The following is a 13789-nucleotide window of genomic DNA, read 5'->3' on the forward strand; positions in this document are numbered from 1 at the left end:
GTCTGATTCCTGCTCCTCAAAAGCGAAGTTTTCTGCTCTGCTTTTTGCATTTTTGTTTTGGTTTTGTTTTGCCTTGTTTTGCTGGATTTCTGCCATTCCCTGCTAGGGTGAGCTGAATTCCTTTTTGCTCTGTCTTCAGAAAATACCTGGGTACTGATATAGTCTTTTTGAAGCCTAGCGTCTTCAGGGCTTTTTTCCCTATCAGTCTGTTGGCTCTTGTTTCGATAGGGTTTTGGCGGATTGCAGACAGCAGCTTTTCTATCCTGTCCTATTTAGTTAGCTTAGGCCCCATCATTTGCTCAGCCTATCTTTCTATCTGTGTGAGTGTTTTTTCATCTTGCTTCACCGTCACTATATGTTGGGGGCTGCCTATTGCTTTGGGGTCTGCTCTGGGGCAGTTTAGATTTCCCTTTCTGTCTTTAGGCTATGTAGTTCTCTGGCTGTGATCGAGGGGTCTAGGGCACCGTAGGAACCCCCCACGGCTACTGCTAGTTGTTGTTGTTAGGTTCAGGGGTCTGCAATCCGATAGCTGCCAACTTCTCTGGTTTTCTGGACTTAGCTAGTATTTCTGTTTTTGCCTCCTACGGTGACTCATTCATAATAGTTGTTGATCTGTTGCTGGGTGTGCAGCAGGTGATGATCTGACTATTATCACTAATTGGGGCTAAGCTTTGACTTTTACATGCAGAATCCATCAACAGAAACCTGCTACTTCGTAGCTTCCACAGTGGCAGCAAAATACGATTGAAGATTTCCATCTGTATGTGAATGGGGATGGAGAAAACTTGGTCAGGAGGAGCAGCAGTGTGATTTATTTAATAGTTAAACACTATTACTAGCAGTACAATATAACTTTCCAAGGCCAGACGCTGAAGAAGGCACACAGCAAAAATAACCAAATGCGCAGGAAAAAATTAGTAAATGCCTACATGAAATGTCTCAAAGAAAATATTAAAATGTGATATTCTGGGAGCTGAAAAAGCTAGAAAGTATAGGAAACCCATTTACAGTGGAAGAAAAAAAATGCAGTTATTGCCCAGAATTAGTCCGTCTACTACCACCCATAGTGCAGAGATTGGATCTCTACTGTTCGCTCTTGATCCTACAACTTTAAATAACTTTAGACTATTTATGATTAATATGATAGCACTCTATACTATACAGTAAGCAATGGAAAATAAACAAGATTATATGCGGTTTTCCTCGCACTATATTAATACATATTTTTGGGTGTCGGCGTGCATTCAGCCAGGCCACATCAACTAATGTATACCTCCTAATAAGCGGTGAGTTTAACACCATTTTACTGCTGCACATAAGATTGTGTTAAATGAAAAGCTTAGTAACTTGTGGATTACATCCTACTTACCTTGAACAGAGCAGAAGTCATAATTCTGAATACATTACAGATTAATTCTTGGCAACATTGTACATTTAACACTGGGATCTTACGTAGAAAAAAATAGCTTCTCTTTATTAGGGTTCATTCACATGTCCGATGTTTCCACATAAGAGAAATAGGTGCCAATTATTCTGATCAGAGTTTGATCAGAGTGTGGTCAGAATGTCATCCATTTTTCTCTGAAGTGGAAAAATTAAAAATAAATGTGTCTACCTTCTCCATTCTGACAGTCTATGAAAACTGGACGGCGCTCAGATGCCATCCCGGTGTGGTGTGATTTTATTCTCACAGACACTGACTTGCATTGCTGATTTTGATCCAACTCTTGGATCAAAATCGGACATGTGAATGGGCCCATAGAATATCACTGGTTGTGAGTGCAATTTTTAAAAACATGGATAGCACTCGTACATGAAAATCGGACGTCTGAATCAGCCCTTATAGAGGATCAACTAAGCTTTTACGGGTGTGATTGTAGAAAAGCTTATCAATTGTTTCCCACAGCAACCAACAGAACCATGAGTGCAGCTCTGGAGTAAGATAAACATGCAAAAAATATTTGACCTTTTATGTGGGTTAATTCTTTATAAAAATTGAAAATTAGTGTTCTCACATAACTAGATTCCTAAGTCTATGTTACGTATTTTTTCTATAACAGCAAAGTAAAAGTCCAATTATTTTGTTATCACTTTGCTTACATAAGGAAAGCAAGCCCCAAAGATAAGTTGGAACAACAAAAAACAATATTGAATATGAATTACTGCATGCCATATCTACAAAGGCCTTCTGATGGGAACGCCCTAAAATGGTTCTGAGCAGTGTTGCAGAACACTGAACAGATAATGGTAAAATGCCATAATAAAGGGTTATTAAAAAGTAAATGAGATCATGTAAGTTACTGGAGCAAGAAAAAAAATCAAAGAAACAAATTGCAGGAAAAAGACAGGTAAAAAGAATAGTTGAAATCCTGGAAATAACTAGGTTTTGCATTTAGTCCTGAAATGGAAATTTAAGATAATTGATCTACAGCAAAATGATTGGTCACTTAAAAAAAAAATAAAAAGAACCATTGGGATAGTAAGGCAATTTTACATTCCATTATTGATGCTACCAGTAGGAAATATATTAGAGGAAATCCATCACTTGTTTTTGCTAGCCCATCTGAGAGCAGCCTGACATAGGGGCAGAGACCCTGATTCCAGTGATGTGTCACTTATTGAGCTGCTTGCTAGTGTTTGATAACATTACAGCTTTATCCATTGTAAATCAACCAGTTTTCTGAATGCTGAGCTCTGTATAACCCCACCTACTCCACTGATTGGCAGCTTTCTGTGTTTACACATAGGGACTGTGCAGGCGCTGGCGGCACCATCTTGCTAGAGAAAAAAAAAATGTCCTCCTCCAAGATGGTGTCGCCGGTGCCAGTGCAGGAGCGGATTGCTGACAGCTACTACTGCCCAATTGCGGCTGGCGCCATTTTCAGACGGATTTTTTTAATGAATTAATGTATACCATTGCCCGATTGAGGGCAGAGCAAATTCCTGCAGTGCACAGGCGCTGGGTCTCTCTGACCTTTCCCGGCACCTGCGCACTGCAGTAATTTGCTCTGCCCTCAACAGGGAAGATAAGTACGCCTGCACAGAAGCGCGATGGCGGGGAGCCATGAAGCAAGCAGGAGGGCGGCATTGCAAGAAGATGGGAGGCGCCGGACCAAGACCTGGGACACCCATCAGACCGGACCGCCCTGCAGGTGACTATAATAAGTTATTTTACTTCTCTTGCAGGTTGGATCAGGGGATTATCTACAGCATTATAGAATGCTGTAACTAAGCCCTGAAAGGCAGTGGCCATGACTCGTATCGGCCAAACCCGGAGACAGGTTCGCTTTAAACAACAACCACAAGATGGATTTCATCAACCAAGGTATCATTTTATTCAGTATAACGGCACCAACCTGACACTGTCTATAGGTTACTGTGCACAATCCTGCCGACAGGCTCCCGTTAAAGCATTTTTGCTGTATTTTTGGTGTAGAAAAGATGCTAATTTTGCCATGCCACACCATTATGTAGGATATAACGTGTCATATAAACAGCAGAAAAGAGTAAATATTGTTTTAGATTTATTTTCTTAAATCAATTGTACACATGAAAATAAGAAACGTACTACATCTTATATCCGTCCTCCTGCACTCATCGATCATCCTCAAAATTCTCATTTCACGGGTAAAAGCTGTTTTCAGTGAGGACAGACTTTCACATTACTGGGCTAGGACAGTTTGTGCTCAAAGTTTTGTGCAGAACTATAACATTTTTTTCGGGAGAGCTGCAATAGAATATCTGTGTCTACCTCTAGATCATCAATTAACACACAGTAGAGGGCACCACTGCACAGGATCACCTGTTACATGCTAAAAAGCCATGAAACCATATAGAGAGAAAGAGGCATGTACACATCTGGGATCACCTGGAAAGTAGTAACAAATCTAGATCATCCCTTCATAGAATTTTAAAAGCACCAACTATCATCTCCAATCTCAGTATTGGAAAAATCTGTCTTCCCTGAATATATCTTACTCATAAATTGAAAGTGAATGATCAGTTCAGGAGGAGAAAGGAGATTTCTCTGGCAACATATATTACAAAGTTGCTTTTTTCAGCTGTACTACTGAATAATGAAATAAAAATTAAAGTGAATGCAATTCTATAAATACCTTATTCAAGGGGACATCTCCCCCAACCCTGGTCCACCATCCCCCAACCTCGACCCCTACCCTACCTCATATCGAAACCACAATAATCTGATTAACATTACTTGCACTCCCTCATCTCAATCTTTTAATTGTGCCCTCTGGAATCCACGGTCTGCTTGTAACAAGCTTCCTTTCCTACACAACTACTTTCTGAACAACTCTCTTAATCTGTTGGCCCTCACTGAAACCTGGATTCAGGATTCTGACACTGTCTCTCCTGCTGCCATTTCCTACGGTGGCTTACAATTCTCTCACTCCCCGAGACCCACAAACAGACCTGGTGGTGGAGTTGGCATACTCCTGTCCCCACAATGCACTTTCCAGGTCATCCCCCCAGTCCCATCACTCTTATTCCCTTCTTTTGAGGTCCACACCATCAGGCTCTTCCGTAGCGGTCATATACCGGCCCCCAGGCTCACCCACCCTCTTCCTTGACCACTTTTCAGCCTGGCTGCCACACTTCATGTCCTCAGAACTACCAACCCTCATCCTGGGAGACTTCAACATCCCCATTAACAGCCCTAATTCCACATCTGCATCCCAGCTTCTATCACTAACCACCTCTCTAGGCCTCTCACAGCTTTCAACCTCTGAGACACATAAGGACGGTAACACCCTTGATCTGGTCTTCTGCCGGCTCTGTTCAATCTCCCACCTAAACAACTCACCGCTTCCACTCTCTGACCACAACATTCTCTCCTTCACGCTCACAAATCCTCGCCCACCCCAGCTCATTCCTACCTACCACACAGTCAGAAATCTACAAGCTATTAACCCTCAGACACTTTCAGATTCCCTACACTCATCTCTGTCCCCAATCTCCTTTCCTGTCCTAATCTGGCTGTTCATCACTACAATGACACTCTTAGAAGCACCCTTGACCAAGTAGCTCCCCTCACCCTCAGAACCTCCAAACACAGAGTAAAAGAGCCCTGGCTCACATCGCAAACTCAACTTCTCCAGCGATGCTCCAGGAGTGCTGAACGCCTATGGAGAAAAACCCGCACACCAGAAGACTTCATCCACTTCAAATTTATGTTAAGAACCTATAACGCTGCCCTTCACCTTGCCAAACAGACCTACTTCACCACCCTGATCTCCTCACTAGCCAACAACCCCAAGAAACTTTTTGACACTTTTCACTCCCTCCTCAGGCCAAAAGCACAAGCCCCTATCACAGACATTTGTGCTGATGACCTGGCCTCCCACTTTACAGAAAAAATAGATAATATCCGTCAAGAAATCTGCTCCCAACCACCAAGTGCTGTGACTCCCATCCCTTCCTACATCTCATCTGGCTCACTCTCCACATTTGATCCCATCACAGAAGAAGTCGTCTCCAGACTCCTCTCTTCTTCTCGTCCGACTACATGCACTACCGACCCCATTCCCTCACATCTCCTCCAGTCTCTCTCTCCAGTCGTCACAACCCACCTAACTCCAATCTTTAATCTCTCCCTCTCCTCGGGCGTTTTCCCATCCTCCTTCAAACACGCCATCGTTACTCCATTACTAAAGAAACCTGCTCTCGACCCATCCTGCACAAACAACTACAGACCAGTCTCCAATCTCCCCTTCATCTCTAAACTTTTGGAACGCCTAGTTTACTCCTGCCTTACCCGTTACCTCTCCATTCACTCCCTTCTAGACCCTTCACAGTCCGGCTTCCGCCCCCTACATTCGACTGAAACTGCACTCATCAAAGTGACCAATGACATTCTGACAGCAAAACGTAACGGTGACCACTCTCTGCTCATTCTTCTTGACCTATCTGCAGCTTTCGATACTGTTGACCACCATCTCCTACTCTCTAGGCTCCAGTCACTAGGCATTAAGGACACTGCACTCTCCTGGTTCTCTTCCTATCTCTCTGACGGCTCCTTCAGTGTTTTGTTCTCTGGCTCCACGTCATCTCCTCTTCCTCTTGCTGTCGGGGTACCTCAGGGCTCAGTCCTTGGCCCCCTTCTTTTCTCTCTCTACACGGCCCCAATTGGACAGACCATCAGCAGATTTGGCTTTCAGTACCATCTTTATGCTGATGACACACAACTATACACGTCTTCCCCCGACCTTACCCCCGCTGTACTACAGAACGCCAGTGACTGTCTGTCCGCAGTCTCCAATATCATGTCCGCTCTCTATCTGAAACTCAACCTCTCCAAAACTGAACTTCTTCTGCTCCCGCCGTCTACTAACCTCCCTAAATCTGACATTTCCTTCTCCGTGGGTGGTACCACAATAACACCCCGGCAGCAGGTGCGCTGTCTGGGTGTTATGTTTGACACCAATCTCTCCTTTACATCCCATATACAATCCCTTGCCCGCTCTTGCCGCTTACACCTAAAGAACATCTCTAGAATCCGCCCTTTTCTCACTATGGAAACAACAAAAACCCTCACTGTTGCATTGATCCACTCTCGCCTGGATTACTGCAACGCTCTATTAATTGGCCTCCCCGTCACTCGACTATCCCCTCTCCAGTCCATACTCAATGCAGCAGCCAGGATCGTCCATCTGGGTAATCGGTACTCGGACGCGTCCGCTCTTCGCCAGTCCTTACATTGACTGCCCATTCATTATAGGATCCAATTCAAAGTACTTGTTCTCACCCACAAAGCTCTCCACAGTGCGGCACCCCCTTACATCTCTTCTCTCATTTCTGTCTATCGGCCTAGCCGATCGCTGCGCTCTGCAAACGACTTTCGACTAACCTCTGCACTAATCCGTACCTCCCACTCCCGACTCCAAGACTTCTCCCGTACTGCTCCTATCCTCTGGAATGCTCTACCCCAAGAAATCAGGACTATCCACAATTTGCATAGTTTTAGGCGCTCCCTCAAAACACACCTGTTCAGAGCGGCCTATCACATTCACTAATCAAAGTCATTCTCTGTGTAAGTGTGCGTGCGTAGCCCATTCACTATCTCCATCCATCCTTCACTCCTGCAAGATGGCTGGACCTTCATTGTAAATACACCATTGTAAATACACACCTGTACTCTGTATCTCCCTCACCTCATTGTAGATTGTACGCTCTCACGAGCAGGGTCGTCTTATTTCGTCTTATTTTGCTTTAATTATTGTATTGTTAGCGTTGTTACTTATGACTTGTGTTTTGAAACTGTTAAACTGTAAAGCGCTGCGGAATATGTTGGCGCTATATAAAGATTATTATTATTATTATTATTATTCTTCAGTAGATCACAACTTGATAAATATACATCATTGTATTTTACCTTTATCTTTGTTTTTCTCCTTCCCCAAAGAATCCAGTTTCTTTCTTAAAGATTTTTTCCTCTTTTGCCCATCTAAAATAAGAAACACAATATGATTAAGTCGTCTTAGAAATATTATATGTCAGTTTGATGCAAATTAGAATTGAATGTATTTATTATTTGTACAGAACATTCCCGATTACATAATATTCTAGGAAATTCATTATTATGGGAAGATGATAATAACAGTGTAAAATCTCTCAGGAATTAAGAACAGCGTTCACGATTAATTCAATCTCGAAGTTAATATGGCCCCTGTGCCCAAGACTTCCAAGGCTCCTTTTCTGTTAAAAGCATATTTCCAATGTTTCTTCATCATTTCTTGTAGAGCTGTGCCTCTGGGTACATTGTTAATATGCAATTTCATGGTGACATTACAATATATTACTATAACACCATAGCAGTTCTTGCAGGATGTGCTTTGTATTGAAATTAATGGAATTGCTAAGCTAATGTGTTAGCAGCAATACTACAGAAGCTCCTAGGAGGTTCTGAAATATTTTTATTATCTTCTCCACAAAATGAATGGCAAAAGAAAGACGACGCACTGTACAGTACAACTGATGAATATGCTGCATGTATTAATAAAACAATCACTGAAAAATACTCCACATGAAAAATTTCACATAATCATGTCTTCAACACGTTTAAATAAAGATAAAATGGACAACCCCTTTAAATGATGCTATAAATAAGATTTCATATTGTGTTTTCATTGAATAATTAAGAGTAATAGTAATACCCACCTGACTTCTCAACACACAAAGAGCAGTGAGTTATACTGAATAATTTCCCACAAAGCAATATATAGTTGCAATCAAACATATTCCCCGCCTATTGTAAGTCAGGTTTGTTATTTTTGCAGAGAGTACAAACTTTCTCCTGTTTGCAATAAACCAATAAAAGAAGAGCAATTCCAATACTCCAACAAAACTAACGTAACAAGTGTTTTCTCCAAATTCAGCACAAAATATCACTTTTATTCACTTCTCTAGCCTCAGAATTCTTCAGCCCCTTCATGAAGAGTGTGTTCGGTACTTGGTGGGACATCCTTTGGTTGTTATGATCTGCTGCAAACAGATTCATGACACCAGTTTCCAGGAGCGTTTGTGGGATCATAGCCCATTCCTCAAGCTGTGGCCTCCAGTACACCAATATTTTGGATGTGCAAGCTGCACCCACCTTCATCAAATCCCACCAAAGATTTTCTATGGTGTTCAAGTCAGGTGACTGTGATGGTCAATCCAAAAACTTCAAGAACTTTCCTTAAAGCCAAGCTTTGGTGAACTTTCAAGTATGCTTGGGATGACTGACCCATTGGAAGGTATAGCAATCCCAAGCTTGAGCTTCCTCAGCGAAGACTTGATCTTTTCTCCCAGAATTTCCTGATGCTTCAGTGAATCCATCTTGACCTCCACAAGCTACAGATTTCTAGAACCAGAAAAAGTAAAAGCAACCCCAGAGAATCACTGAGCCAGAGCCACGGCATCTTGTCCAGTATTTGAAGAAATCATTTATTTTATTGGTGGTGTTGAGAAACATACATAATTTGTTCTTTTGTGAACAGTTTGTTGCAAACAGTAGAAAATTTTAAATTTTGCTAATAAACTGTATCAATCTACACAAATTCCCCTGCTTTATGCAGATCATTGATACATTAAAGGGAATCTGTCACCCCATTTTAGCCCTATAAACTGCGGCCACCATCATCAGGGGCTTATCTACAGCATTCTGTAATGCTGTAGATAAGCCCCCAATGTAACCTGAAAGAGAAGAAAAACACATTAGATTATACTCACTGGGGGGCGGAGTCAGGTGTGGTGGGTGTCGCGGTCCGGTCCCTCCCATCTTCTAGCGATGATGTTCTCCTCCTTGCTTCTCCCTTGGTTCCTGCGCAGGGGTACTTAATCTGCCTTGCTGAGGGCAGAGCAGAGTACTGTAGTGCGCAGGTGCAGGACCTCTCAGACCTTTCTCGGCGCCTGCGCTCTGCAGTACTTGACTCTGCCCTCAATAGGTATGCCTGCGCAGGAGCCGAGGGAGAAGCAGGGAGGAGGACATCATCGTATGAAGGTGGGAGGCGCCATACCGGACCGTGACACCCATCGGACTGGACTGGACCCCCTGGTGAATTTAATCTAGCTTGTTTTTCCTCATCTTTCAGGTTACATTGGGGGCTTATCTACAGCAGATGTAGATGTAGATAAGCCCCTGATGGCGGTGGCCCCAGCTTATAGGCCGAAAATGAAATGACAGATTTCCTTTAAATTTCCCCTTTGCATATTTCCGTAGATGCTGCAGCTACAGCTTTCTATACCTAGGTGAAATACAGAGCACTCCTGTGGAGCAGAAGTATTGTGCACATATAAGGCCCACTTATGTTTAAGATACCGTATATGCTGGGAAAATCTTCCAACTTGTGCATTAAAGTACCATTCCAACAGATTTTTTTTTTTTTTTTTTTTAATTTCGCTGGTAGTTTACCATCACTAATGTATATACAGTGAGTGCATTGAAATACTTATCAGTTGCTGTCTTCTGCACCGTTCCGGTCCACTCTTGGACCACATGATTTGTGACAAGCCAGCTAACTCCAGCGTTTGCTGTGTTACCAGAAGTCACTTCTCAATGTAAGTCTATGAGACTCAGAACGAGGAACTCATACACTTACATTAAGAGAGGAAGTAATGGTTAATGGTGAGACCCGGCAATTAAGAGCAGTGGTCACAAGTTGGTGTAGAGGGACACAAAGTGGCACTGGAAATGGCAGAAGACAGCGACAGGTAAGTATCTGAATGCAAACACTGAGTATGCATTAAGGGGAATCTGTTACCAGGCTTTTGTTACCGTATCTGAGAACAGCATAATGTAGGAGAAGAGACCTTTATTTCATCTCAATGATGTATCACTCAGTTTACTGGGTGCAGCAGTTGTGTAACAATCATAGTTTTTAGATGCAGTGTGTTGCAGAGAGCAGAAAGCTGATACCAACCACATCACTACTTTCTATGTACATTGTACAGTGACAATGAGCTGTTTATCAGAGGAGGGGGTGTGGTTGGACTAGGAAGCACATGAGCTGTAGTCCAGGCAATAATATTCTCCTGATGATAAAACTCTCATTGCATGTCAACAGCACACAGCCTAACAAGTGACAACTCTGAAATCTGTGTCTCAGTCCCTACCTCTTGGTGCCCTCAGTTTACACAGAAAAAAACCGCTAATGTTTTTAATTATAACGAACAAATTGTGAAAATAAAAAAAACCTCTGGAATGATATTTTAAATATAAGTTGCCACTTGTGCATCCATGTCATTATTCACCTACAGACTACATGCATATACACTCACTGGCCACTTTATTAGGTACACCTGTCCAACTGTGTGTTAAGACTTAATTTCTAATCAGCCAATCACATGGCGGCAACTCAGTGCATTTAGGCATGTAGACATGGTCAAGACAATCTCCTGTAGTTCAAACCGAGCATCAGTATGGGGAAGAAAGGTGATTTGAGTGCCTTTGAACGTGGCATGATTGTTGGTGCCAGAAGGGCTGGTCTGAGAATTTCAGAAACTGCTGATCTACTGGGATTTTCACGCACAACCATCTCTAGGGTTTACAGAGAATGGTCCGAAAAAGAAAAAAAATCCAGTGAGCGGCAGTTCTGTGGCCGGAAATGCCATGTTGATGCCAGAGGAGAATGGGCAGACTGGTTCGAGCTGATAGAAAGGCAATAGTGACTCAAATTGCCACCCGTTACAACCAAGGTAGGCAGAAGAGCATCTCTGAACGCACAGTGCGTCGAACTTTGAGGCAGATGGGCTACAGCAGCAGAAGACCACACTGGGTACCACTCCTCTCAGCTAAGAACAGGAAACTGAGGCTACAATTTGCACAAGCTCATCGAAATTGGACAGTAGAAGATTGGAAAAACGTTGCCTGGTCTGATGAGTCTCGATTTCTGCTGCGACATTCGGATGGTAGGGTCAGAATTTGGCGTAAACAACATGAAAGCATGGATCCATCCTGCCTTGTATCAACGGTTCAGGCTGGTGGTGGTGGTGTCATGGTGTGGGGAATTTTTTCTGGGCACTCTTTGGGCCCCTTGGTACCAATTGAGCATCGTTGCAACGCCACAGCCTACCTGAGTATTGTTGCTGACCATGTCCATCCCTTTATGACCACAATGTACCCAACATCTGATGGCTACTTTCAGCAGGATAATGCGCCATGTCATAAAGCTCGAATCATCTCAGATTGGTTTCTTGAACATGACAATGAGTTTACTGTACTCAAATGGCCTCCTCAGTCACCAGATCTCAATCCAATAGAGCATCTTTGGGATGTGGTGGAACGGGAGATTCGCATCAGGGATGTGCAGCCGACAAATCTGCGCCAACTGTGTGATGCCATCATGTCAATATGGTCCAAAATCTCTGAGGAATGCTTCCAGCACCTTGTTGAATCTCTGCCACGAAGAATTGAGGCAGTTCTGAAGGCAAAAGGGGGTCCAACCCCTTACTAGCATGGTGTACCTAATAAAGTGGCCAGTGAGTGTATATCATGAGCTTTTCAATATTGGACTAAGCTCGTGGAAATAGATAACTGCAGCTATGTCCATGACAAGCATAAAGAGAGTTTTGCTTAGCAAAAAGAAAAGTAGCTACCCTACCAATGTGCACTGCCCAATCTTCACTACTGTTATGAGATTATTTTTTTATATTACCCCATGGAAATAAAGTCCAATCTGATATGTCAACTTCATGTGAGCAAAGAAAAAAAATCTTTAGTTGCCTATAATAAATATTTGTTTAAAGCAGTGCTTTTCTTTTTACGGTATGCCTCAACATATGTCATAACCATGTAAATGTGCAATAGAAAATCTCAGTAACATTTCTCCAGAGACCTCAGTAGAACCTCCCTAAGGAAAACAAAACAGACAAAAAAAAGAAGCATTTATAAGTAACACATGTAGCTACCTCTCCCATAGAAATCATCTGCCAAGTCCACAGACATTGCCTTCAGGGACTGTCTAGAAATCATCATGTGTACATGTGGGGGTCTAAAAGACCAAAGAACTGAAATAAACAGTGGAATCCCAAGAAATTATGGAGTCTTCTAATGTAAAGACACATATAAATTCTTTCATAGAGCTTATCACAGAATAATTAAAAATAAAGTTACTGCAATAAAAAAGGTCTTTCAGAACTTTAAACTTTAGACTTCAGTGGGGGTCTGACTCTTGGATCAGTGGACTCTCAGCATTTAGAGATCCCCATACACGGACTCTTCCTGGCATGTAAACCATGTCCATCTGTAGTGTCCAAACATCATTTACATATTTTTCATTAACACACACACACACTGGTATCAAATGCTTATTTATTCCCACAGACTATCAAAAAAAACCCTTATATCATGAAATCTTTTTATGCAAAATAACAAAATGAGATCCAGCCTGACAGTTTACACCAGTTTACACACACACACACTCATATATATATATATATATATATATATATACACACACAGTGGGGAAAAAAAGTATTTAGTCAGTCAGCAATAGTGCAAGTTCCACCACTTAAAAAGATGAGAGGCATCTGTAATTTACATCATAGGTAGACCTCAACTATGGGAGACAAACTGAGAAAAAAAAATCCAGAAAATCACATTGTCTGTTTTTTTTTTTTCATTTTATTTGCATATTATGGTGGAAAATAAGTATTTGGTCAGAAACAAAATTTCATCTCAATACTTTGTGATATATCCTTTGTTGGCAATGACAGAGGTCAAACGTTCTCTGTAAGTCTTCACAAGGTTGCCACACACTGTTGTTGGTATGTTGCCCCATTCCTCCATGCAGATCTCCTCTAGAGCAGTGATGTTTTTGGCTTTTCGCTTGGCAACACGGACTTTCAACTCCCTCCAAAGGTTTTCTATAGGGTTGAGATCTGGAGACTGGCTAGGCCACTCCAGGACCTTGAAATGCTTCTTACGAAGCCACTCCTTCGTTGCCCTGGCGGTGTGCTTTGGATCATTGTCATGTTGAAAGACCCAGCCACGTTTCATCTTCAATGCCCTTGCTGATGGAAGGAGGTTTGCACTCAAAATCTCATGATACATGGCCCCATTCATTCTTTCATGTACCCGGATCAGTCGTCCTGGCCCCTTTGCAGAGAAACAGCCCCAAAGCATGATGTTTCCACCACCATGCTTTACAGTAGGTATGGTGTTTGATGGATGCAACTCCGTATTCTTTTTCCTCCAAATACGACAAGTTGTGTTTCTACCAAACAGTTCCAGTTTGGTTTCATCAGACCATAGGACATTCTCCCAAAACTCCTCTGGATCATCCAAATGCTC

General features: G+C 42.4%; 1 protein-coding gene across 2 annotated transcripts in view; it reads right to left on the reverse strand.

The window, feature by feature from the left end:
• The window catches only part of ARHGAP6 (Rho GTPase activating protein 6), a 420491-nt gene that overhangs the window by 86745 nt on the left and 319957 nt on the right, over nucleotides 1-13789 (reverse strand). For both annotated transcript variants that reach the window (XM_073550694.1, XM_073550695.1), the window contains exon 3: nucleotides 7391-7462. In XM_073550694.1, coding sequence (XP_073406795.1) covers nucleotides 7391-7462 — 72 coding nt within the window. The remainder of the gene's footprint in view (nucleotides 1-7390; nucleotides 7463-13789) is intronic.

The sequence above is a fragment of the Dendrobates tinctorius genome, unplaced genomic scaffold (genome assembly GCF_039654945.1).
Source record: "Dendrobates tinctorius isolate UK_male_01 unplaced genomic scaffold, ASM3965494v1 ptg000166l, whole genome shotgun sequence".
NCBI classification, from domain to species: Eukaryota; Metazoa; Chordata; class Amphibia; order Anura; family Dendrobatidae; genus Dendrobates; species Dendrobates tinctorius.